Source organism: Pagrus major, chromosome 1 (genome assembly GCF_040436345.1).
Source record: "Pagrus major chromosome 1, Pma_NU_1.0".
NCBI lineage: Eukaryota > Metazoa > Chordata > Actinopteri > Spariformes > Sparidae > Pagrus > Pagrus major.
In genome coordinates this window covers 19,358,402-19,385,986 of record NC_133215.1, presented here as the reverse complement: position 1 = coordinate 19,385,986, position 27,585 = coordinate 19,358,402, and the positions used below count along the sequence as shown (strand labels likewise).

Here is a 27,585-nt window from a genome sequence, read left to right as displayed (position 1 = left end):
AGCATAAAGGCAGGAAACAGGGCTCTGTCCAACAGTGACAACCTTTACCTGCCAGCTCTCGGGGGACTGGTAGTCAGATTTTGTTGACAGATCTAACTAAGCTAACTGAGTGCTGGCTGTATCTTCATATGTACTGTACAGATATGACAGTGGTATCACTCGTCTCATCGTAATCTCATGAAGCGTACTTCCCAAAATGTCAAACTGCAGCTTTAAAAATCCTGATTTACTGCAAGAGTCACTTGTTTAACAGATACTACCAGGTTGTCATCAAGCCTACCTTAAAACTGGTTTTAACTGGCCTTGAGAAAAAATAACCTTATGGTACCTTCTTTTATGAAATAAGCCAAGCGAGGTGGCATGCAAGTGATAATCTCAAATAAAAAATAAAGCCATGAGTTACAGAAACACTGACTCCCACCTGTGCGTTAAAGCTTTGAATACTGTGACTTGACTGACTGGTGTATTGCTGTATGTATTTTAGGGTTAGCTTTAGTTTAGTCTCATTAGCAAAGCCACTGTGGCCAGGTCTTTAGGACTGATTGTGTGCTCTTTTTACATGATTTCCTGTATGTCCAACATGTATGCAATGTAAATACAATAGAGATGTGCCTTTAGAATTTTTTTTTTTTTTTTAAATACTGAATGCATTTGGTTGTGATACAGTTATTGTGCAGAGGGACGACAAAAGAGAGCTTCTGTATTCTGGTTTTGAGGATCATGTGGTTTTGATACAGTGGGTTGACTTGTAATAATAAAGAAAGTACCTGTCATGGTAGAACCGACTGGAAAGTGTCCATTCCCATTGTCGTTTTCCCATTTCTGTGACACATGAGGGAGAGTTCACATGCCAGCAGCTCTGTGAAACTGCAAGACTGCTAAAATGCTGACAGTGAAAATGCTAAGATGCTGATGTTTAGCAGTAATAATGTCTACCATGTCCATTCTTAGTAGGACCATCAATATCTCTGCAAATCTATATGCCAATCCATCTAGAAGATGCTGAGAAATGTCACTGGGTAACTGAAAACTTTAACCTGCTGTTGGTGTTACATGGAAGTCAGAGGATCAACAAAGTCATAGTGATCCATCTAGGGACCATGAATACCTGTTCAAAATGCAATGACAAGTTCATCCAAGAGTTGTGGGGGCATTATACTAATAAAAGAATATGTCATCTTCATGGTAGCTCGAGAGGAAAAGTCAAAGGGGTCACCTAAGTCAGTGGGAGTCATCCTTTAGGGATCCATCCAAACCATCCAACAATTGTTTATTTCAGTCTGGAACAAAGTGGTTTGACTGACATTGCCCTCCACACACCACCAGTGCAGTTAATAACAGACCAAAACACAACAAAAAAAATTGCAGCAGACATGTCACGTAGAATATTTGAAACTGTTTTATTTTCAAATTGACCAAGAGGGGAGAGGGGGGTTATGATAATAGCAAACATTTTGCTTCAAAATATTGATTATTATTACATTTGACTTTGGGGTAGATAAAGGAGCACAGTTCAAGAGCAGAAGAGGGGATATACATACTGTACATACAGTACAGGTAAGCATAGCACTGTTTTACACTGAATACTGGTGTTCTTAGCTTTGTGTATGTGTACAGTATTATACTAGAACTAGGACTCATTAAAACCAAATTGTGTGGTAGAAAGGTGATCTGTGTATCTCTGTGGGGGGGTGGGGGGGTCCTCGCTGTCTTGTCTATGGTGTCCCATTTCAAATATCCTACACCTAACCTTTCAACAGCTTTAAACTCTTCCAACCGAAAATTATTGTTGCAAAAAACAGAAACAGAAATGGTGAAACATTCAGAGGTTCTTGTACAATGCGAAGCCTGTAAATTAAGATTGTATTTCAGATTCTATATGTGGATCTGAGCAGTGGCAAACATGATTTCCATTCACACCCCTTGTTTTCCTTCATTACCAAGCCTGTCAAAAGGTTCTCCAGAATCAACAGTTACAACATCCATTTGTCTCTTTATAACACCTTTACATTCTTTGGGCTGGGTATCAGTGACACAAACTATAAACATTTCAACATTACCCTTTACAGTGATGCCTTAAACACAAACTAGTGTATAGAGGATCTATTTTTTTCTATGTGATGGGTGGAAGACCTTGTTCAAACAGTAAGACCCTCCTGTAAATCCTCTCTACTATTCTTTATTTGTGGATAAAGTCAAGAAGAGTGATTTGTCACCGTTTAGTCACACGCACTGCCAACCTAAATCAAAAACATATCTCAGAGGGTTACCATTTAGGACTGGTCTGATGTAGAGTTGTTGTGATAAGTGTTTGATGAGCAATCGGTCCACACCGCCCGTAATCTTTATAGACGGACAGTTGACCTATGCTCTGCATTGCCTAACACATCCATTCTTTTTCAGTCACACATCTGTTTCCATATGAAAATATAATGGGTTACAGTGACGGTTAACATGCATACAAACTCTCTCTCTCTTTAACACACAACATGTATTCAAGTTGAGCTGTCCCACACACGGGCTTTGCAGAATACTGAGCCCAACCGGAGAGGAAGTTTCTTGAATATTACAATTATTTTTTTATACTGCAACGCAAGAACTGATTGGCCATCGCTAGGGGAAACCAATACTGACCCCCGAGAGATACAAGAAGTAGGATCAAGAAGAGGAGACGCTATATTCACATATTCACGCACACACGCGCACACACACACACACACACACACACACACAGGCTTTACTACACTCGGAGACAAAACAACACATTCTAAAAGCTCCTTTGCCAACCATCACACTTCCCCCAATCCAAGGCTTTTCTGTTTGATATGGCTTACAACTGTAGTAGAGGGGGCTGAGCACATTTCCATCTGTATCTAAAATGGCCTTGAGCACAGCCCTGGTTTTAACTGCTGTTTGAGAACTGAGAGAGATTAACTAAACTGCATGAGGGTTTCTGAGGCCTAGGTAGAGAAAGAAGGATGAAACACTGATGATACAGAAGACCATAGTTCGCTGGTACAATGAGGTCAATCTATTCCAATCTGAATAACTAAAAATTAGTTTTCTATATTTGTATTCATCCCATCTAAACAACCCCTCCCCCTTTATGGGAAAAAATGCATATTCTTATTCTCTTTGGAGACCGAACCCTCCCTCCATACTATTTTGATAAAGAAACAACAGTGACGTCTTTAAGAAATCTGGGTCAAATTTGATTCAATCACCACACCCTGTATGACACTCTGGTCTCTGCATCATCACTGTCTAATCCTTCCTGGTCTGATTCCAGACTGAGGCAGAAGCAAAAAACTTTCCACATTCCTGAGAATACAAGTACCGTCCAGCAACTCCAAACCCTTACTAAGTCGATTATTGTAAGACACAAGGGGCAACAAACACACACACACACACCCACAACAGACACTCTCATGCACACAAAAGATTGTATTCCCAAAAACACACACTAGCTCACAGAATCACACCACGGATTACAAACAACTAGGTCTTGACAGTGATTTACTGTACACAACCACATCAAGTGCTAAAGTTTCATTGGGATTGAGGATATACTGTTTGTTACGTATAGGGCTCTCTGACTGTTAAAAAATAATCCCTACTATATACACACGCATTAACTTTATTATTAGGGGTAATATCTTGTTGGAAAATATATATACGCCTTTGAATAGTCTGCTGGAAATAAAAACATAATTGACTATGTTATTGGCACTTGGAATCACTAAACCCGTTACACGTACAGTGATCATCCTGCGAAGGATTCAGTTAAACTGCAATCTAGTTTTTTGCCAAACATAATGTGTACTTACAAAGTTAAAAAGAGCCATTTTCCTCTCAGAGACAGTGTTTAAAAACACAACTTCCACGGAAAAAAACAACCCCAAGCCCAACCATTTTTTTCAAACAAACTGAGAGAACTTTAAAGCCTTACTCTGGACTTTTTTTTTTTTAGAGAGAGAGAGAAACGGGGGAGAGAGGGGGTTTTGAGAGAGCACGTCACTGCTCTGTCTTTGACCAGAAAACACTTGAACAAAGTAAAAATTCATTTTTCAAAAGCGACTAATAAAAGCTTACACAGTTATTCTTTCCATGCAATCATATAAAATACTACATTTCTGTTTCCTGTTAGGCTATATTGGATATTTACAAGTTTTTCTTTATCATACAGTAAATCTGTACAAGGTCAGTCCTCTTTGACACACCTTAAAAAAAAAAAAGTCTGTTGTTACCGTGTTCTGTGGATTATTGTCTTGTTTCTAAGCAGACTACAGCACCCTCACACTTCCTCCTCTGCTGAGGGAAAGGGGGATTTTAATCCATCCTGTTGCCATGCTGACAATCCTTGATGAGTTCCTTGGGGACTCGCAGGCTTTCCTCTTTCCTATGATTCATTTCTTTCAGATGGAGGAAGGGAGGGCAACGATTTTGGGGGAAAATTAAGTTTGTCGACAGCCACACAACCAAAACAAATGTATGAAGCGATCCTTTAAGAGTTTCACACGTTTTCCTCCAGATTTTACTGGGGTTGGCTGCTGACACTGTCAGTCCTGTGTGATGTGGCTTTCTGCTGTTTCTGGGGCTGCGGTTTCAGCTGCTGCTGGTGCCTCTGATGATGAGATTGTTGCTGCTGCTGTTGTTGCTGCTGTTGTTGCCGTTGCTGCTGCTGCTGCTGTTGTTGCTGCTGCTGTTGTTGTGGTTGCTGTTGGTGCGTTGCCTGGGTGAAGGTGCCCTGTTGTTGGAGAGGGAAAGCAGCCTGCAGAATCAGCTGGGTAGACTGGTTACTGTGGAGAAGACGAGTGCCCTGAAAGGAAAACAGTGCAGGAATATTATTACCACATAAATAAAACATTTGAATAACTAGATATTTTGTCAGGACGTCTAGTTGAATAAATGATGTTTGCTGCCCTCTACTGATACCTGTAGGAATTGCTGTTGTTGCTGCTGCCCCTGCTGGCCGCTCTGAGCCACTACAGCTGTCTGGTTTTGGCCATCGGGCTGACCTTGGGATGGTTGGGCTGCTTGCAGTGTCAGGGTCTGGGTTTGCCCTCCCTGCTGAATTGAAACAGGAGTTAACAGAGAGCAACACAGGGATGTAGAATAAGAGGTGGATAAAAAAATTAAGTTTTGTTTGGAATATTGTAGTACATGTACTGCTCACAGAGAGATCCCTCAAATTAAGTTGTCTTCCTGTGATCTCTCTAAATGAATTCTCTAATTAAAAGAGAGTCTACTGTATACGCTAATGTTACAACACTGCAGTTGTTTTCGTGACAAAAATATCTTTATTTGAGTCAACTTCAGGCTTCATGGACTTTTTTGAAAATTTTGAGTCAAATTTGGGTTTCATTTGAATCTCTCTGTGAGCTGCTTTCAGACCTTGACTTTAAAAATGTATTGCTGTTTTCTTTAAGCAGACTAAATCTCCTTTGTCTTCTTTTCATAGCTAAATATCAGCATCAAATACAAAAAATGGTTCTTTCAAGACTTAAAAGGGAGGATTTGCTGAGCATAAAAGCCAATTTTCCCCAACAATGCCATGCTTATTATTCCATTTTATTTAACACTTTCACACTATAAGCACACTCTGTCAGCAGTGAGCAGCTGGCTGGTTATGTGGCTCACACATCGTCGCTTGGATGGACTCAAGTGTGTTGTTTATTTTTTTGATCTTAGGTACAGTTTCATTAGTTGCTATACGACTCATACGGCTTTGTATTTACCTGCTGACCACCGAAGGGGTTGTATGCAGTGACCACCTGTCCCATGAACATGGAGGTGGGCACCATGACTGCTCCACATGCCATTGGAGCTGTCACAAGCTTGGTTACCAGCTGCTGCCCTGCTGGGAACCTGGAGAGAGTGAAAAGGAGAAAGGGGAAAAGAAAACGGAAGAAATAAATACTACACCATATTAGATATCCACTATTCAGATGTTCCTAAACAGCTTGGTTTCATTCAGAAATTCTGTTCACTAAGGAGCAGTATTTCTCCATGTATCAGTTTAGGTTGTCTGCCTACCGGATCTGTCGGTCCTGTGTGAAGGTGGCCACGGCGGTGCCTTGCTGTGTGTTATTCTGCGGCAGGGTGGTGCTGATCTGCAGCACATTAGGCTGCCCTGGCTGGGAAATCATCATGGTGTTGTATAGTGGAGCGGATACAGAGCCCTGGTTCTGGGGCTGAGCCTGTGGCTGAGGTTGCTGGGGTTGACGTTGGGGCTGGAGAGTGGCAAGGAGGGAGAGACATGACATCAATTTCTTTAAAACAGAGTCAGCTAACAGAGACTTTTGTGTGGATTTTGCTGAACCAGATGAATATAAGCCAAAACAAAAAATTACCATACTTTGTCTTTAATAATAAAACTTTATAAACACCTGGATGCCAATATACTTAATGAACAATATTTTCACAATTATCAAAAACTATTTAAAATATACACCAGTGCACTTTTGTCCTTTTGGCCCAAAAAAGTTCAGAATGTTAAGTGTTGGGTATTTTGGTTTGTGAATAGTAGCAGTAGGAACAGCTCATCAAGAGCTTTAATAACTCGTTTTTGCCCAATATTTACGCCGCTATAGTTCTCACCCCTCGATATCTCCAATTTGAACAGAGCCCAACTATCATTTAACAAATCTCAAACCCTCAAATGTCCAGAAAAATCTAAAATAAATTCAAGTTGAAGCTCCAGCACATAAGGTAGGTGGGGCTAGCGGATTGTATTGAAGAGCTTGAAGTCTTGCTAAAGGTTATAGTATGTGTGCTTTTGATTCATGAAAATACAAACATGAAGTGATCTGTGTTGCCTCTGTTGCCCTGGCTGTTTTGTCTGGACTGTTGATCAATCTAAAAATTGTCATGTAATAACAGAGTATGGAAGATGTCTATAACCATTTAACCTGAATACAGTACTCATTACTCCACTGTTACTGATACTATTATGTGTAATCTCTCACATGTTTGAACACAAACAACATGCCCTGTGGCTCTTCCTGCCGACTCAATGAGATATAAGCATTACAACTTCAAAGAACAATACTGTGATTGTGAAATCTTTCACATATGTGTGGCCACATGTGACCGATAGTGTCAAAAGTTCACACGAGATTACATGATCACAAGACCCCACCTGTGGGAGCTGCACATTCGTTGCTCCACCCTGCTGCTGCAGCAACATCTGTCGGCGTTAAAACAGTAAATGTCAGGCCTCAGTTGTTCACACAGCATGCAGTTATTTTTGTATATTTCTTCACCCAGTTTAAATGTGTAATTAAATTAATAATAGAAAAGAATAATTTACTGAGGGTTATTTCTCTTGTCACGGTACATATTCAGGTAGTTAAATTACTGTTTCCTCTGAATAGCATAAAAATAATACATAATGCATGATTCTAGTCCTGATCTAGGTCAGACAGAGCCAGGTAGAACGCAGCAAGCAAAGACAAGAACAGCACACCTACTGAGCTTTTCAAAAAAGAGGAGAGGTTGCGTGCTAGTTTGTTCAAATGAGCGATATTCCGAATTTGGAAAACATCAGGGGAGAAACCTGAATGCTACTGCAAAACTCTTCATTGTTTTCATATGAAAGGGACTTTTTTTAAAAAAAAGGTAAGTGTGCAGTTATTCCTAGTGAGTGAAAAGAAACCTTTTCAGTGAACAGAGGTAGCTCTCTGGTTTAATGTTTGAATGATATTGTTTTCTTTTGCTGCAAAAGGTCAGGTGCAGTATCCATACTCTTATATTCTTTTATTCATTTTTATCAATCAGCTCTTGAGGAAGTCAGAGACAAAGAGAAATAAAATGAAGGAAAAGATTTCAGGTGGTGAGGAGTTGGTGCACTGCATAATAAATATCACATTTGAGACAATATACTATAGACTGAATCTAATAAATACATAATGAGCAAACGCCCTACACGCAACATTTTACACATTAAAATCCTTGGTCTTACCTGTATGCCCTGTCCCTGGACTCTCTGCAGCTGCTCTTGGATGTGTCTCAGCTCATCCTGCTGCCGCTGGATGTTGGCCTGGATCATTCTGGTCCTCTGTTCCAGCTGGTCCTTTAGATGCTGCATGGCATTCACTTGCGCTGAGAACTCCATCACCGGCTGTGGGTGGAGACAAAAACAGAATGGGTCACCTACTTCAGCAGTACTGACTAATGTTCATTACGCAAACAATGGCAAAATAACAGACATCTCCACAGTAAGGCTGCAGCTAATGATTATCTTTATTTTTATTCAGTCTGACTATCATTTTCTGAATGTATTTATATGAAGTACTACGAAAACAAGCAGTCTTTAAGCTTTTGAACCACCATTCTCACCTGTACGTTTGTCTGTAGCTGCTGTGGTTGTTGTTGCTGTGGTTGTGGTTGTGGTTGTTGCTGTTGTTGTTGTTGTTGTTGTTGTTGTTGCTGCTGTTGCTGCTGTTGTTGTTGTTGTTGTTGCTGCTGTTGCTGCTGTTGTTGCTGCTGTTGTTGTTGCTGTTGTTGTTGTTGTTGCTGAGTGATCATACTGGGAGTCACACTCTGGCTTGTGGTCTGAGAGCTCATAGACTGTAAACATACACGCAATCAAAAAAATCACGACAACTGGAGTGTACGTATTTGTTGTATTACATTTCCTTAACCACAATGTGTTATGAACCAGCATTAAGTGAATACATTGCAATCTCTATTTGTGTTACTCGTGGTAAAAAACAAAACAAAAAACAAATGTCAAAACATAAAGTTAATTAAGTCTCACCTGGCTGCTGATGGATGAGCGGCGCTGTGATGTCATCTCCATGGTGGAGGCCAGTGACTGTCGAGGAGGTGTGGCCGTGTCCATGTGTATCTTGGAGGCTGTTGCTGCAGATACAGAATAATTGATGAGCAGGAGTGACGATACTGGATCATCTTACCACAGAGCTTTGTGAACCAATGGGTCACCGACTCTTCTTTAAAGTTTTATGTCAGGGTATGACTGATTAACATTATGAATGTGACTGTGTGTGTGTGTATGTGTCCTTACAAGTGCAAGTGTTGTCAGAGACATGCGATGAGGACTTGCGGGAACTCCGTGAGGAGGTTGAGGGTGTTCTGCTGCGGTCAAATCGCTCCAGGGCCTCCTTGAGGCTGGACGTGTTCAGCTGTGACTCGGAGCCAGAGTCCTGACTCTGAAAACAAGTAAGCAGAAGAAAAATACAATTCACAGGTGATCCTTTAAAAAAGGTTAAAGGCAGGTGAAAGTGACATTACTACATTACTACAGTACATTACTTGTGCTTTATCTACAATCTAAACGATACACACTAATCCTAAGCTACAAGATGGATAACTCACAAGAGACATTTTTTTTACAAATACAACTCAATTAATGTGAGAACAACAACCACACTCGTAGAGTCTTTGAGTTTTTAAGTTTGATTTATGGTACATTTGTTGTTCTCATCTTGATGTAATCACTGACTAAAGGGATTTAGATAAGATCAGAGAACAACGGTCACATTATCAGAGGTTTGTAGTGTGAGAAATGTTAGTAGACAGTAGCAACTCATTGACAGAAATTAGTGGATATTACATTTGGACAAAACAGGCTTTAGACTTCCTGTTGTATGAGACAGATTACATCAGAAACAATTTTTGAGGCTTTATTTTGTGAGCCTTTTAATGTATTTAATACAATTACTGCTCCTAATGAGGCCAACTTTATTATTTTATATATTTAATGAATTTTCAGAATTTCAGTCAATCAATTAATCCAAGTACGGTTACATGCAATCTTGGGTCAATGATGACCAGGAGAAAAGTATGAAGCTAATTTGAATGAATACCATTTATGTGGGGAAAACAAACAAACAAGATTTTGCTGATGCCATCGTGCTGACCTTAATATCAATATATTCAACTTGGATCTGTTTTTTTTATAAGCTGCTTCCCCTATCATTGTTAATAATTAATAAAAATTGTGGGATGTGGGCCATTAATCATTTTATGCTTCTGATGAACCATGGCACTACTGATAGTTTAGTTTGTGTGTTAGTCGAGCTTCAACAACAATCTACAGATTCACCCACGATGTGTTTTTACATTTTCTTCTCCATACTTGGCATTTAGTGATTCCTGTCATCATGGGGATTGTGCATTTATGAAAACAGAAGAGTCTTTCTACAAGTAATGACTTACCTTATCTGCAGTAACTTCTGGATTAGACTCTTCAATGCCAAGCTCTCTGCGCTGCTCTGCCCTCACCTCTGCATAGCTGCATTTTAGACAAAACAAGAGACACTTTAGGAACAACCAGTGAAAAAGCAAGAAGATGGTGGCTGTGGGGACAATTTATAAATGCTGTACCATCAGTAAATATATCATGGGTATACAAGAAGACTTTTTTAATCACAGTCTTAATAATAGTCTTGAAATGTCTTGATACAGATAAAAAGCGAAGATGAGTGAGCGTTCAGCCTCAGTACCTGACTACTGTGTGTGTGCAGACAATAAATTCAGGCCGAGAGTTCCACTGGTGATAGGTGATGTAGTAGTGCGTCTGAAGCCAGATCCACTGTTGACCTTTAGTCAGGAAACGGTAGTAACAAGACTTCCCTTTACCGTACTGCATCACTAAACAGGCGAGAGACAGACACAGAGAAGAGATGTTAGAAATGAGTAAAAAAAATGCTTTTACAAAAATATCTTAACTTTAAGTGTATAAATCTGAGCCCTCACAGTGTTCGTGACACTTTGCCAGTGTCTCCAGGTCGTCCACATGGTAATAGTCGTACCCTGATGTTCCCAGCACCTCGAAAGGCAGGTAACCTATGATTGGTGGAGCTCTGGAAATCAGAAATGGCATCATTATAAATCACACTGACACACACAAAAAGAAGGTAGGTCCTGGTGCTCCAACGTTGAAGTGACAACAAAAAAAATTGGTGTTTAAAAAAAAAAGTGTAACCAAAGAGGACAAACTGGATGCAGCTTCTTATATCTCAAAGAAATTAGTATTATATGAATGTAATAGAATGGAAAGTATTTATAGCTGCTCTTAACGGCCAACAAGGATGCAAACACATACTGTAGATAGTATATAAATATGTGAAGAACAGCACTGATTTTCAGACAGTCTCTCCTGACGGTCACTAAGCACTTGTTTACATGAAAAGTGTTTGAATTATGTACATGAATGGTGAAAAACAGAGCTTCAGAAGGGCAACTCCAGCTCCTTTCGCACCGCCACACAGCTAGCCAATCACGGCAAGAAGTGGGTGTGAAAAGCAGACTGTTGTTGTTTTTTTTTTTTTAGAAAGTTGGAATGGTGGGGAAAAAACAATCTGATTCTTGGATGCATTGTGAATTTTTTTTTTTTTTTAAAGATTATGTCTTGATGCAGAAAAGTCAACAATCGATGATTTGAAACCCAATCATCCAGATCATGATCGCCTGTAAGGCTACTTTCTGGGTTTTGTTGAGGATGGCTGAGCAAAGATAATGGAAGTGAATTAATCTTTTTATTTTAATTGTGGATTATTACAAATACAATATATTTTAAAAGCAGCAAGTACTCACACAGTGAAAAAAAAAATGGCCTAATGATGTGTGTTTACCTATGGTCTAAAAAGAGGAACTTCCATTCTAGACTGTGCCTAGAGGTGAATTCTTCATTGGGCTCCTCCACTGTACACATCTCCTATGAATATAAAAAGAAAATCAATGTATATTAGATCAAATGTTTGATTAATGACTGAGTTCTATTTTACTTTCATGTTTAAGTGTGAGTGTGTGTCTGTGCAGAACAATACCTTAATAAACTGAGGTTTGGCCAGCCGAACGGTGGCTACAAAGCACACTTGGTCATCAAACGCAGGTTGTAGGGACCGCTGTAACACCCCTGCTAGACCATTCCTCGTCGTGTTGGGAACTACACAACACAGAGCAGAGTTTGTCATTGAAAAGGTTGTTTACTCTGTGAGTCAAGGAGTCTATATTGTGGCTCTGTAGGCAGGGCGTGTCATCACTACTTTCAAGGAGTGTTTGTTTGACTGATGACACAAAAAGCATGTACCAGTTCATACTGGTGCACTTTCTCGTGACTATGTAAGCTAGTTGTGTGAAATAGCAAAGAAATTAAAATGTTAACTTTCAAGTGATTGTTACCTCTCTTTATCCCTATTTAGCTCTAAATTCTCACAGGCACTATTGTTTAAATAACTAAAATAAATAAACATTGCTATTTCAGTGACATACCATTGTTGAGGGACTTGAAGTTGCCTATGAATTTAACATATTCGTAGACAGGGGGTTCTTTGGGGTCAATGGCCCCTCGCAGCATATGGCAGCAAAACTCCATGTGGTTCTTAGCTGGAGACCAAAGAAATAGAAGGGAAAAACAAGTTAGGTCAAAAGTCAAAGTCAAGTCAACATGGGTCATGTTTCATGGAGGTGGAAGGAAGTCAAGACAAAACAGTGATAATGATGCCAACAACATGCAAAAAGTAAGCCAGTATTTTCAGACTTTTTGTCTGAAGCAATGCATTATGCTGCACTAAGAATTTGTATTCATCTAAAAAGTCTAAAAACATAATAAGCTGATCATCAGGACTTAAACTAAACTAACAAAATTAGCCACAGAGCTATGAAACCTTTACACTATCTATTTATTTTCATTTAAATTCATCAGAGGTAAATTCAATATGTTTTATTACACTAAATCGGATAAACGTATTTATAATTCCTAATAGAAACAAAATAAGTAATTTTCTTTGTATATTAAGGCTCCAACACACATTTATATAAATACAAAAATCAGATAACAGCTGAAGGTACAGAAGGAAATGTTAAACTGAATGATATTCCCATTTAACCACAAGCACACAATATGATATTGGTGTAATATGACTCTTGTATTACTGACTCTTCAGGAAATCTGTGCTAAGGCTCTCTGGGTCAGTTGGGTGTGTGGACAGAGCCTTGTACACCTCGGAGTGTTCCCCAATTGGCAGGAAGTTCAACAGATTCTGGTCCACCAAGTCCGTCTGTGGAAACAAACACACACAAAAATCAGAAGAAAGGCCAAACCCTTTTTTCTGCACACAAAGGTCATCACAACATGTTTGATCTGAACCACAGACGCACTAAAAAAACCCTGCTAAAACTTGTTCTGCAATACAGTAGATGACTAACACATACCAGGGGAAAGACAGAACCAATGTTACTCACCGGTAAGTGTTCTAGCAGAGAGGTGACACTCTCAGAGACGTAGAGAATGTTCCCATCAGTCATTATTGCTATAAAGAACCCATCCAGAGCCTGAAAAGCAGGACAAAATCAAGTAAAAATCTATTACAATTATACAGTTTTAACTTTTAGAAATAAAATTTCTAATCCAATTAGATTTGTTGAGGTGACTTTTGAATTAATCTTGACCCTGGTCATGAAAAATCCAACACAAGGGTAAAAAGACACACCTGCATTGTCACCTTACAGAAAGGATTACAGTGTAAAATGTGACATGTCTGACCTCCAGCATGAGCTGGGTGAACTCCTCATTGCTAAGAAATGGAGGCTTCCAGTCCTGTCTGATCTCACTCGACTCCGACTGGGCTGCGATCTCTGATGGTGGAAAGAAGAAAGCAAATGGAATTTTTAAAGAAGAACATCAAGTCTTTCAGGAAAAAGTCAAGTGAGAGAAACCTAGTGAGGCGATAAGACATGAAAGATTCAACATGGAGACAAGGTAGGCAATAACACAGAATAACATGGTGCAAAAACAAATTGACAGCACAAGGCTCAGAATAAAAACAAGGTAGTTAAACAGAATACGAGATAACACAGTGCACCATGGAAGTAGCAGCTGACAGTTAATTATGTCGCACAGCACTGATAAGAGCTGGGATTAAAATGCATAGTAACCCACGCACAGTAATTAAATATTTCAGCATAGGAGAATCCCATGATCAATTAAGATTATGAGGGGGAAGACAGTAGAGGATGTAGGTGTAAAGTAGCTCAATCACAGAAGTAGTAATCATCATAAATTAAGTCAACATTTCAGTCAAAATGCTGAAATTAATGAAAGTGTAACAGTCCCCATGTCTCATTAAAAGTGTTATAAAAACAGAGTAGCTGTTCCTTTTAGCAAACTTAAATAATGAGTGTAAACAAACACTGACAACAGTGCAAACAAGGGTGAATGATAAAACTAAATATAGATGTGTGTCCACCATGTGAGGTGGTCAAAACAGGAAGTCAGGTGAGGATTGTAGAGAGCCCTGACCTTTGTGTTTACACAGGAAGTCGATGCTTTTCTGCAGGATGGTGGACTTGTCCATCTTCCTGGTGTTGCCCGGCAACATCGTGCCGAGTTCCTTGATGAGGACATTGAACTGGTCTCTCCGTTTCTTCTCAGACTTGTTACGGGACACACTACAATCAAAACCACAGTTTGAAATTAGATTCTAAATGTTCTAACAAATGCAACATTCACTAAAGTCAGTTATGACACAGTACGTTCTCTCTAGGAGCTAAAAACATATGCAAATCCATCTTTAAACATATTTTGAATGTTTGTTAATTCAACAAGCTCGGGCCTAATCAAGATACGATCCTTTAAATACCATGTAATGCTTTATGAAAAGTGAATTAATTCAAATTGTATATATATATATATAATACAAGTGGTATCACCGTGGCATGTTCATCTATATATCCAGCTTACCGTTTTGCTTTGTCCTTTTCATCTTCTTCCATCAACCCATCGAAGATGCTACAATCATCCCTAAGGAGGAGAGAAAAACATTCACTTTTGTGTTTTCCTGTGTGTGCACGTTTGTTGGTAGCTTGAAAGCAGATATGTATTGTTTATGTCTATGATGGATGTTGGCTAATTGGAGGATTCCTACATGTCAGGAGCAGGTTTATTTTTGGGTCACACAAAAAGAGAGACAGAAGGAATGTGTCGCGCTTGCCAAGAAGGTTACGAGTGCATTTGTGTAACAGGGTTTGATCTTGCATACGTTTCAGTTAACATGAGTCAATACAAATAGGCCTACTTTCATTTGTGTTATTATGGAAGGGCCATTTGATGATGATGAAAATGTTTAATAATAATAGTAATAGTAGTAGTAAGAGGAAGCAGAAATGACAATACACACAACTATGGACACAATGTTTTTGCAAACCTATATCTATGAACATGTGTTGTACCTGTGTCAACGCATGTACAGTTTTTTGTCTGTGTGTGTGTGTGTGTGTGTGTGTGTGTGTGTGTGTGTGTGTGTGTGTGTGTGTGTGTGCATTGTGGCATACCCTATGCTTGATGTCATGGTGGCTGCTGATCAGGGCTGTGGTTGCAGTGATTTGCTCTTTAGGCGTGAGGTAGGCATTTGGAAGACCACCTGGAGAGACAGAAAAAAAAAAGTTTTGTGCATTTCAGCACCAATGACTGAAATCAATATAAAGATTCCCATCCCTAATTAGTTGCTTTCATTTCAACACAATTGTAACTGCATGCATGTGCACGTACAAAAACATCTTGACAAACAGGTTAACTGGTCAGGTTTCAAATGAAAACCAGCCAAGCTTTATCTAATTATGTGAACTTGATAGTTCTTGTTGATACATGCAATAAAAAGTATGTATGTGTTTGTAAATAGCCAGGCATGTGTAATTTTTTGAATATGTTTTTTTCACCCACTGTGTCATTCTCCGACATTAATCAAAATTATCAGCATTCCCACTGGGTTTAACTGGCTTGTTATGGTGGCTCCTTCAATACACAACTGATGTCAACTTGACTGAATGTGAGCTATAGAACATAGGTCTGAAAAAGACCATATTTGTGGTCAGAAGAACATCATAACATGTTTCAACACATGCTAGAGGACATACATATGTCTAAATAGAGTGTAATTAGATTGACTCAATTAGAAAGAACAATCTGCAGGGCCAAACTTAAAGTAAGCTAAATTAAGTGCAGCACAACATAGCTCTGTGTGTATGCATGTGTGGTCGTTTCTCACCCCAATGCAGCTTGTGCACGCGGTCAATTAACGTCTTTTCTCAGGGGTCATAGAAGGGATTTGGGGTCAAAGATGACTCTATAGTCAAAACTGACGTTGAGGTCATTGGGGTCACGAGGGGGCACCAGACCACGGGAAAGACATGGTGTTCAACCAATCCTAAGGGGGAAATCAGAGCAGAAAACTTGGGTCACATGGGGTCATCGAGACAATCTGGGGGCAGCTTTTAGCAATTTGCCATTTTTACAGCCATGGAGAGAGTCTTTTCATGAGCTACCAAGTCCAATTAGACAAAAAAACATCTCGATTGTAACCTCAATTACTGCAAGAAAAACTCAAACATTAATTTTCTTTGTATTTTCTGGGAAATCTCTCAACCTACCAATTTTTACTGCTGTTACACGTATACTATCAGGTACTGTGTGTTAAAAATCGCTCACTTACATACACAATCAAGTTTATATTTTCATATGAGATGCAGTGTAGCAGGTCACGTTTACTGATTCATCAACCAATAAAAATCTTACTTTTTTTTTTTTTTACCAATTTCCGTGTGTCAGTTAGCATATATTAAATTGGACAGTGCTGTGAAAAGATATATAGTTGCATTCAATTTTACAAGTATGTTCATTGCAAACAACTTATTAATAAATTAGATTATGAATTAATACAGTTGAAAGGTCCTGGAAACCAAGGTATCACACCACAAAGTCTTCACAGTCCAAATAAAATACATCAGTGCAGCAAGGACAACCTGGACTAAATCAATTATTATGCATACATTATCAGTGCTACAGAAACTCTTTTGGAGCACAGTGACCCAGTTATGGAAAAAGTGGTGATTAAGTATTTTTTAAACTTACTTTCTGGAATATGTCTTTGCAGGCAAAACGAGCTGTTTCAGAGCCGAGCCTTCCAGGCACTGAGAAATGTGCACGTGTAAGCCACACCTCACCTGCAACACAAATAACCCACACTCATTTACAAATGCACCATGGGGTCTGTGTGCACTATTTAGCACGCATGCAAATTGTAGATATCCAATAGGAATCTAATATGTTGGTTGCTGCAAGTTAAAAACGGGAAATTAGGGCCGTGTTTAATAATAGTTTGGTCAAATAATACTTAAATAAATCTTCTTATTTTGCCCAATCCACAATCCAAAACCTATGGATAATAAATACCACTGACAGATTAGGCATGTATCTGGAGATTATTTTCATCACCAATTAATGTGGCATTTAGTTTTTCAATTAAACAATCGATCATTTGTTTTAAATGCCAGAAAATTAAATGTCAGAAAATAGTGGAAAAGGGCTGTCACAATTTTGTGAAGCTCAAGATGATGTCAGAATAGGGTCTGGTAGTCCAAGGCCCAAAAGATATTCAGTTTATAATTACATAAATTAATCAAAATATAATCAAAATCACACAGTGGCTAATTGCAATATCCAAAATTATAAGAAGCTGCATTTGCTTGATAAAGGTATCAGCATTGACAAAACAGCATTATAATGAAGTTCTATAGAGACAGCTTACAAATCTTGTTATCCAGATGTAAGAAAATGATTTTTTTGGCCCTAGTGTTTTTTCATCATCTATTGATCAACCAATTACTTTCTCAATCAAGCATTTGCGCTATAAAATCGTCTGAAAATATACAATGCTCATCACATTTTCCCATCGCCTAAGATGACGTCTTCAAAATGCTTGTTTTGTCCGACCAACAGTCTAAATATTTATTTCATTACTCTCACATGAGATTAAAAAAAGCAGCAAATCCTCATAAATGACGAGCTCAATCTAGGTAATTTTCACTGATTTATCTGTTGATTATTTTCTTGATCAATCGATTAGTTGCTCAAACCAATTATCAAAACAGCTGGCGATGAATTTCACAGATGACAACTAATCCATTAATTACGGCAGCGCTAGAGGGAAGGCATTTGTCTTTAAAATGTGTTGATTAATCTGGTAACAATCTTTGCAATGTCTAACAGTCAGGTGAGTAATTTAACTATGAATTCAACCAACGCCAATCACACAATAGACCACATAGTATCCCTAAAAACCCAATCTAATATGACAGTAAACAGGAAGGTCAGTGGGTACAGGAAAACCTCTGGATAACATCATCACCAAGCTAGGACATGACATTTAGGCATTTTGTTAAGCCATCTTCAGGACCCCACAGTGATCCTGGGTCTGTACTTGGGGAAGCACTGGCCCGATCTACAGTCTTGTATTCCTGATGGCTAGTAAGTGAAGCCTCGTCACAGTGCTTCTTCAATGGGCGACTCTGCTCACTGTAACTACACCATTGCTAATGAATCAACACCGATATGAGCAATATTGGGCCAGCGGAGACCAAATAATATATTCGACCTAAATAGTCATTAGCTATCAGACAGGCTCAGTAACATTTTAATATACCTTTTAGTGCCACAGGTGTTCGTTATACAACCGTAGAACAGCAACCCATATAGCTAGCTAGCAGGCTAACTAAGCTTGCTACCGAAAACTGGCCGTTTAACCCAGATTTAACGCCGCTACTGTCCTCGTTTCCTCCCGCTACACTCGCCAACACCGAATGACACACTTATGGCAGCTAGAGCGTTTCACGTTTGTGAACTAAACAAGAGGAATATCAGCCTCTATCACGGCAAGCTGGCGACGAGCCTCGAGCTGTCACGCAACAACTGACATTGAAGACAAAATAATCCCTAAAATGTTACCGTCGGTGCTCAAACACCGCGAGAAAACTGAGCCTCAGTATCCGCGCGGAGCTCGATCCTGGCGAAATCCCACAGAAACACAAATGTCGGTCGCGGAGAAATGTCTTAAAACCAGCGATGGTGGAAACATTTTCGCGGCAGATGTATGTACACACACATACACACACACCGAGAGAGAGAGAGAGAGAGAGAGAGAGTCCCCGGGGCGCACACATACACACACACTGACAGGGATACGCGCACACGCTCGCCCACTCGTACACATAGACACAGGCTGCTCTGAATGTGGGTCACTGGGCCTTGCTCTCCCTCAAGCGTGCGGAAACAGTCCCGAAGCCTCCTCTGCAGTCCGACCGCTTCCGCACGCTAAAAAAAACAAAAACACCGCTTAACGACCAAAAGGGCCGTGCTATTTCACTACCCACGACCACCGCGGCTTCGGATATGCATTAAAAAATCCTTACCTTTCCGAATAATCGACAGTAGCCCCCGTGTTTTGCGTACTTGAACGTTGCATCGAGGTGGTGGGGGCCAGGAGGGCTGGGGAGAAAAACAGGAGGCCTACTTCATATTACGACGTACAGTCATGCGCAATGGAGACAGTGGGGCGCACTATTTTGCAAGTACAGTAGCAGCAAAAAAACGGAGGGGATCGCTGAGTGATCTTCAGAGGGGAGATGACTCCGCGGGTTTTTTGTGGCTTTTCCAGCCGGACCAGTTCACTGACTGTCGGTGTCACCTAGTGTTTGATACGATCGAGAATAAAATGACAAGGTAGCACAGCTGCGTCCCGACTTGCAAAATAATGGATACTATACCGGATATTCGTTTATAGGCTTTCGTATTTTTATTAAAGTCTTGGCTTAATGCTTTGGGTTAAAATGTTAAAAAGGCAAACTATCTAAATGTTGTCAGCATTATATTCATATGCATTGTTAACATCACCATATTGTTGTCAGGAAAACACAGTTTAGGTTGCGGTGAATGGACTGTGAATGTGACATTGGATGGCCGCCAGGACGTTGCAGAGCAGGGTAGGGATGGCCCTGCCGGATGGTAGGGGGTTTCCCCTTTTATCGACATCCAATCAGAAGCTCTACAGACCGTGACGTTGTACCTATACAGTGTCGAGGTTCCCCTAAACTCACAATATGGTGAATTTTTACACTATAAACATTTTGTTTATGAGGCATGATGTGGGATTAAATGTTTGCTCCAAGCGACCATGAGATTTTTTGTTGACATACTTTTATTGGAGTGATATAAAATGCAACAGCAACAGTCTAAATATTCATATTACTCTCAAATGAGATAAAGACAAGCAGCAAATCCTCACAAATGACAAGCTCAATGTAGGTAATTTTCACTGATTTATCTGTTGATTATTTTCTTGATCAATCAATTAGTCTTAAATAGTTGCTCACAGCTGGCGATGAATTTAATAGATGACAACTAATCCATGAATCACGGCAGCGCTAGAGCGAAGGCATTTTTCTTTAAAATGTGTTGATTAATCTGGTAATCCAGATAACATTATCACCAAGCTAGGATATCTTATTCTACTAATTTAAATGGAGAACATGGTTACTTTTAGGCATTTTGTTAAACCATCTTCAGGACCCCATAGTGATCCTGGGTCTATACTTGGGGAAGCACATGCCTGATCTACAGTCTTGTATTCCTGATGGCTAGTGAGTGAAGCAACTTACTCAGTAACATTTTAATATAAAATCCTCCTGACATATAAATTATATACTATAATATACTTACTGTGTTATTGCGTCAAACAAAGTTTACGACCCTGTTCAAAGTAAAGACAACATTCATAAGCAAGTTAACATTAGAGGAAATGTACAGGCTGCAGTAATATTCACTGATACCGCATTGTTCATTGTCTGTGTGGACGAGAGAGCTTTATGTTATCAGGAATGCATAAATCATATTTATATTTGAGGAGAAAATAAACAAGCTACTGTCTAAGTGTTGCAGAGTTAAAGCTCCCCAGTTAGAACTACAATACTGTTAATAATATCAAAGCCAACAAAGCAACCTTCATTTACAAGCACTTATACAATTGTTAAAATCATTCAAGATTAAAAATTTGCCGATCGTAGATAACTACTAATGTGTTGTGCCTTCTTAAATCCATAAAAATACACAACAATAGTCAAGTCAAAATTCAAAGTTTTATTATAGTCCAATATCACAAAGCATGCCTCAAAGGGATTTACATATAATAAAAGCAGCAAATAGGAAATATCAAGCAAAAGTATGAGAAAGCATTAATAACTGAATATTTGAATACGTATAATAAAATGTAAAGCATAAGCTATAGCTGTGCCATCTTATATTAGTGCAGTCCATTTTTGCATTTTATTTTCACTGAAACAAACCTTAGAAAGGATGATGATGTGATTTTTGCTGGGGTCAAGCATGTTCCCCAAAACATCTGGAGATTATGATTCAAAAAAATTAAGCTCCTGTGATTTGGATGTTGCATTTGGCCATAATGCAAATTTGATAATATTTTGATTGATTGTTCAGTTCTACAACATTGTATTATTTTGTCCAGCAAAATCCATACGTAAGTCATAGATAATATATAATAAATGATATTAATATAAGAAGAGTGAAATATTTTGTTCTGCATGTTTCATTACCCTTTCAAGACAAGGCTAAATGATTCTGGTATTTTGAAACAGGTCTATTCCCCATGATAAACTGTTGACTGCATGAATCATGACTGTCTTCACCTCCATTCTCTATCGTCATAGCCAGTCCAAAGCTAAAGGATGAGAATCAAACAAATTGCATGATAAGATACCACCAAAAATACATTTCTAGCAATACAAACACACTAACAATGACATCGCAATACAAGCAAGCAGTGCTGTGTTATGTGATACGTGTTAAAAACACAGCTTTTCAAATCCAAAGTAGCCGTGAACAAAAGGCTAAATTACCAGAAAGCACAAACAGCTCAAGAGTTAAAATGTTATTTCAATGTAGAGTAATTAAACAATGCAAACTTGAATTATTTTCTCACATAAAACTGAAAATACTATAATATCACCAAAAAACCCTGCAAGTTATCAAATCCAGAATCTATATGTTTAATGAAAACAGCCTTCCTGTTTTAACACTTGTTATTCCAGCCTTTGGCTTTTGCATCAAAGGCATTTTTTTTTAATGAGCTCCATTCTAGTTAGCTTAATATACAGCAGTAGTAACCTAATTAATTCTTGTTTGGACTCACTATACCTCTGCACCCTCTCAGAATTTCTCTCTGCCTCTGATTTCTTCCTTCAGCCTCCTTCCTCTCTGTGAACTCCACATGCCCCCCGCGTTTTTCCTCCATTTCTCCATCATCATTTTCAGGTCTCTCCCGCTTTGTTCGGATTAACCGTTATCTGCTTCTAAAGGATTCTCCCCCCTTTTCCTATCCATTATTTTCTACCCCTTCTAATCTTTCCTCCGCTCAGCAGTCCTTCCTGCATAATCTGCGTTACTCATTCCTTAATTCATCTCCACACACTGGTCCTTTTTCACTTGCATCTTCTCTTCACATCTTCTGTTGGTTGTTCCTGCCTTTTGCTTTTCTTCTTCCTTTGCTTCCTCTGCTTTTTCCCATTGTTGATCATCTGCATCCTTTATGTTTTCCCTCCTCTCCTGTTTCTTGATAATGTTTTAATACTTCTTAATAGACATCTCTTCTCACGTCTTCATATTTTTCTCCCAGAACTTCATCAGTCCTTCCAGTATTATATAGATATTCTCCTCATCCTTGCTGCCAGGTGGCCTGACTTTATTCCTGAACTCTCCACACCTCCTCTTAATCCTCTTTAATCATGCATCCCTCTCCTTCTAAACTCCTCCCATCTTGTCTTATAACAGTATTATAGTTGCTATATGTGTATATCCTATTGGTTTTCAGAGCTGCTCTCCTGCATTTTTCCACAGACTGCAAAGTCAGGCATAACGGTTATGCTCACATAAATCATCAGAAGAATATTTTCTCACAAATACAGATAGAGACATGACATAGGAAGTCATTACAGCCTCTTTTTTTTTGCATCCCACCACATATTACAAAAAAAACTACTCTCATGTGCCAATGTTGGGTTTCCTCCACTTAATGTACAAAGAAGATTCCTTTCAACGCACATGACTGACAAATCTGGGGTTAAAGTTTATGATAAGTAAGTACAACCAAGCCTCATATGTTATTCATGAGATTCAACACTTGTATATTTCCTTCCCTCTCTACTTCCTGCCCACTCGCTCATCTTTCCATCTCAGATGCAAAGAGCCTTTCAAGTGAACAACACCCACAAAAACCATCAACAACAACAACAACAACAACAATAACAACTATAAAGCACTTAGCTGTGGAACAAATGTGACAAATCCAATGGAGCCACACTCTTTCCTGCCAACAAATCAGATCAGAGCAGTGCTCTGGTTCATTCTGGGCAGCTTTGCTTACAGAAAAGTCCTCCCACGCTTCTGACCTGCCTCAAAGATATAATATAATGTTCTTTATGCTTATCGGTACATATATAGCAAATGGTGTTGTGGAGTCACGATCGCTAAAGAAGTGTAGCATCCATTTATGTGCTTGTAAAATCCCTCCATTTAAGTGCTTCACCCCGCTCATACCTGTTCTCTGGGATTGAATTATTACAGGGTAATGGAAACCTTGCAGAGTGCTGTGGGACATCCTTTTCCCCCACAACAACCGTTTAATCACAGTGAAACATCAGGGCACTGTGCCACATTATATATCAACATCTATATGTGAGTGAGTGGAAACAGAAAGACCATGGAAAAAAAAAAGACAGTCAATGTGAGGGAACATATGACCATATACAGGACAACTGTATGTGTATATGCTCTGAGTCAGACACACTCCACTGAAGTAAACAGAAATTCAAGAGTGAAATCCATATTTGCAGGAAACCTGGGCATCATAATGGACCTTAATTGAAGCAATAAAAGGGTAAAATGATGAAGACATTGGCCTTTAATTGCTCCCTTTCAACTAAATCCCTCCTGAGCAAATTGGTATGACGGCAGTGCTTTAATGAAAGATAAACAGTGATCATCAAACATTACTGCTGCAGAGGGGAGTGCATGTTAGTGTGTGGTACAGTAAGGGCTCATTTCACGACAACCACATATTTTATGCGGTCTGACCAGAGGAAACATCAGCACGTCCCTCCCCACCTCTGCCAGGTCTCAGTATCGTCCAGTGTCAGATCCCAATTTTTTTTTTTCTCACCTCTTTCTCTCCTGGTCCAGGGATGTCGTCTCTTCTGAGGGAGGAGATGCAGAGAGTTTTGTTCCGACCTGGAAAACAGAGACTGGTGGAATTTATTGAGATCGAAGAGCCGACGCACGGAAGACATTTTCTCTGTGTCTCAGGTAAACAGCTGTTTTGTTGATTTGTTTTGTTGCAATTATTAACATTAACATTTTTGTACATTTGATCAAATTTAAGCAGTCTTTAGGGGTTCACGTCTATTTTGTATGTTTATTTCAATGATTGTTACATTTATAAGCTTTATAAGGGAATTTGTATTTATTTTGGTTGTATAGAATCTTAATATGCCCCTGTACTGCTTGAAATTAGTCAATTTTTACTGCAGATGAGATGCCTGCTGCTGCAGTGGACCTTGCTCGGGGGGGGAAAAAAACACTTTTGTTACTTCCCTTTTTCTGCAGTTGCGAAAAACAATGTGGTGCAGTTGAGTATAGTGCGATGTCAGATATCTCAGACAACCTTGAAGTCTGGATCCAAGAAGTCTCACACTAAACGCTCAAGCATACAGGAGTGCTACAGGATGGCGGAGGTCTGGTCCCTGCAGGACCTGACTCTTATTGACGGACGGGACCCTGATGTGGTAATTAACCAAATCTTGTTGCAATTTCCACTGCTTATTATTGTATAATTTCCAAGTGTTTTCTATACATAGAAAACATGAACAATGGATAATCGGTAAATAGCATAAGATATTCAAATATGATCCTTTCTAATGACTGAAATGGGCTCTTTGTCACACTTTTACGGTGTATAATTCTGAAAGCCTTGATACAATGTAATTTATCTGAAAGTATAATTTCACATTGTAAATTCTGTATTAATTTTTCATACATGTTACTCTTATGTTGTTTCGTGTGGACCTAAAAAAGGAATATCAACTGTCTTTCATCGGTATACCAATATAAAACCAAATAAATTAAATGGCAAAGGAGAAAAATAGAGTTACAACTAAGCCTATACCTACAGTACAGTACATATTTGTTGTGTACAACCACCTCAATTTCCTATTTTAATAATGTGAAAATCTGGGTTTTGACAAATAAAAAAAAGAATCATACATTTAGGAGGGTCCATATAGCTTTATCTGAAGCTTTCAACCAAAATTCGTCTCTCTAACAATATAGTTTTCTCAGTTGCGGATCAATCATTGAGATGCAAGCCATTCTTAAAAGTTGTAGCAGATATTTTGTGTGCTGGAGAAATTAATTCATGTTTTTATCAACAGTATTATTCCATTTTTATGCTTTCATCTCCCGTAAACCCTTTTGCTTCCATACATCTTGATCTCTCTGATGGCTTCTTGTCAGATTTAGAATAAATTCCTAATAAATTGCTCGGACATTGTGTTGAATAGGATTTCTCAAAAAAAAAGGTTACACAAAAGATTTTTTTTATAAGTAATGCTATCTCTGTTTCCTCTGGCTCCAGGATGACCCCTGTTTCCTGCTGCACTTTGACAAGGTGCGTACAGTGAAGGCCGTCAGCTGCTCAGCCAAATACGCCTTTGTGCGTGCCCTGGTTGCTCTCAGCGATCTGCACTGTCAGAGGTCACTGAACCTGCAGAACTTTGACTGGGCCTATATTAAGCCCACCACTTTCTACTCTAACAGAGGAGACTGTGTAGTTCTGTCACAGATATGCTTCTATGCACTCAATTTAGTGTGTCTGTCCATGTGTCCCGTGCCTTTGGATGCATAATGAAATGACACAACGATTGTGTGTACGGGTGTTTGTGTGTGTCAATTTAGGTGTGTGTATTTATAAAACTGTGTTGAGTCAGAGATGCGGAAGTGAATGTAAGCTTGTGGCTTCCTTTACACTAATAAGGCTTTGATGAGTCACACAATATGAAAATGTCTTTTGCATTAATACTCCACCGAATGTATCTCTGTGGAAAATGCAAGCTTCAAGCAGCTTGGTATTTGTGAACTGTATAATCTACTTTTGTGATCTTTACTTACATATTCTGTATGTGTATGTGTATGTGTGTAAATATATATATATATATATATATATATATATATATATATATATATATATATATATATATATATATATATATATATATATATACATATATATGCACTATTGTTGAAATGTGAATTTCAAACAGAGAACAAATAAAACAACTACACATTTCTTGCCTTTCTCTGCCTTTAGTCTACTTAAAAGTAGAATTATCATGTGGTGTTAATTGAGTCATTAACTTTGTACGATAATGTAGATTATTCCTATAGGAGCTTTTCTGTTGTCCACTCGGCTTATCAATGGTAGCATGAGCCTTCAGTCTGAACCCCGACTGTACTACAGAGCAGGAGAGACTCAGGGTTCACATAATACGAATATATTTTACAGTATTATATAGTGTATATTTTATGGGCTGATTTCAATATATGTTGAACTCAATATATTAAAGGAGCACTGTGCAGTTTTTTGGAAGATATTTTTATTAGAAGAGAAAGATTTAGTTTGTTTAGATTTATGCCTAAACAAACTAAATAAACAAACACTCTTCATTTTTGTGACAGAATAAACTGAATAAACAAACTGACCTTGAAGGACAACACAATTTTTATACTGTTTACTTTGTTTATATGTGGCGGACCCTGCCACCTTTCTAGCTTCAAACAGTGTTCTGGGGACCTTATTTTCCTCTGATAACAGTTTGTTTATTAAGTTATGGAAAAAAATAAATATCTCTGAGTTTATATTATTACCTCAGTAACACTGGAAATATTAAAATTCTGAGTTTGAATTTCGTCTCCAAAACTACATAGTGCCCCTTCAGTGATCTTTAGGCAACGAGATATATATTTCTTTCTTTGTTGAGAAAGTTTGAAAACTGAAGGCCCATTTATGCATTCAGGCCTTCATATTGAAAACATACGACTAAAAATATAAAGGTTATTTTTGTATCTGGTCAACTTTAAAGGAGCACAGGGAGCATTAGAAACTGAATTAATATTAATGCTAGGACTATGTGGATCTTAATGATGAGTACGGATTCATATTAAGTTATTAATTATTCAACATGATAGAATCAACACCACTAAAAATAAGACGATAAGTAGGATACGGTCATGCTACTGTCATTAAAACAGTTGCATTAGCGAGCTGTAAATCTTACCCATCGCTGATGATGATTTTCTGTATCCTTCCTAAATCTACCCACAGTTGACATTTTTCTTCTACTTGTGATTCAGCTTTCTTCCTGCAGGTGGCGCCAAAACATTGGAACAGGCAGGGTGCTTTAGTAGCCTTTAAATGTGCCTGACCAAAATACATAAACATAAATCTAAACGTTTCTCAAACGATGTTCTTTGCATTTATGCGTGATATTTCAAATCACTCATATTTGTTTATTCACAGATATACTATATACTATACTAATATCTGTGCACCTATCGTGTTAAGATATTTTAAATTACTTCGTCCTGTCCCCGGCACGGAGCGGACAGCTAAGCGGCTCCACACCTGCCGCCAAAATTCAAGTTAGAAGAGAGGAGAGCGAGTT

The 27,585-nt window shown here is 38.7% G+C and overlaps 2 protein-coding genes across 5 annotated transcripts; one reads left to right on the top strand and one right to left on the bottom strand.

The window, feature by feature from the left end:
* Positions 1–1,381: 1,381 nt before the first annotated feature.
* clockb (clock circadian regulator b) lies at positions 1,382–19,293 on the bottom strand. 4 transcript variants are annotated; one of them, XM_073467687.1, is made up of 24 exons: positions 19,213–19,293; positions 16,877–16,968; positions 16,014–16,172; positions 15,301–15,389; positions 14,711–14,770; positions 14,270–14,418; positions 13,514–13,605; positions 13,213–13,302; positions 12,908–13,028; positions 12,241–12,354; positions 11,796–11,914; positions 11,601–11,683; positions 10,723–10,829; positions 10,470–10,617; positions 10,183–10,258; positions 9,029–9,173; positions 8,762–8,865; positions 8,341–8,571; positions 7,964–8,122; positions 7,142–7,189; positions 6,037–6,233; positions 5,739–5,868; positions 4,936–5,070; positions 1,382–4,819 (listed from the first exon to the last, which is right to left on the bottom strand). In XM_073467687.1, exons 4-24 carry the CDS (start codon positions 15,315–15,317, stop codon positions 4,535–4,537), a joined length of 2,610 nt encoding a protein of 869 aa, XP_073323788.1. In that variant the 5' UTR covers positions 15,318–15,389; positions 16,014–16,172; positions 16,877–16,968; positions 19,213–19,293; the 3' UTR covers positions 1,382–4,534. The 4 variants fall into 4 exon arrangements, with proteins under 4 accessions (XP_073323788.1, XP_073323804.1, XP_073323796.1 ...); XM_073467703.1 differs by having other exon boundaries at positions 4,936–5,067; XM_073467695.1 differs by lacking the exon at positions 19,213–19,293 and adding an exon at positions 18,749–18,874.
* On the top strand, positions 18,810–25,769 carry exoc1l (exocyst complex component 1 like). Its single transcript, XM_073467722.1, has 4 exons — positions 18,810–18,891; positions 24,050–24,172; positions 24,473–24,651; positions 25,500–25,769. Exons 2-4 carry the CDS (start codon positions 24,052–24,054, stop codon positions 25,767–25,769), a joined length of 570 nt encoding a protein of 189 aa, XP_073323823.1. The 5' UTR covers positions 18,810–18,891; positions 24,050–24,051.
* Positions 25,770–27,585: the final 1,816 nt, after the last annotated feature.

Excerpts from the sequence above, each read along its gene's own strand:
- exoc1l (XM_073467722.1), top strand. The coding sequence starts at position 24,052 with ATGTCGTCTCTTCTGAGGGAGGAGATGCAGAGAGTTTTGTTCCGACCT. Across the intron at positions 24,173-24,472 it reads ACATTTTCTCTGTGTCTCAG|TTGCGAAAAACAATGTGGTG; the intron begins GTAAACAGCTGT and ends CTTTTTCTGCAG. Across the intron at positions 24,652-25,499 it reads ACGGACGGGACCCTGATGTG|GATGACCCCTGTTTCCTGCT; the intron begins GTAATTAACCAA and ends CTCTGGCTCCAG.
- clockb (XM_073467687.1), bottom strand. Across the intron at positions 9,174-10,182 it reads CAGAAGTTACTGCAGATAAG|AGTCAGGACTCTGGCTCCGA; the intron begins GTAAGTCATTAC and ends ACTTGTTTTCAG. Across the intron at positions 5,071-5,738 it reads ACCCCTTCGGTGGTCAGCAG|CAGGGAGGGCAAACCCAGAC; the intron begins GTAAATACAAAG and ends GTTTCAATTCAG.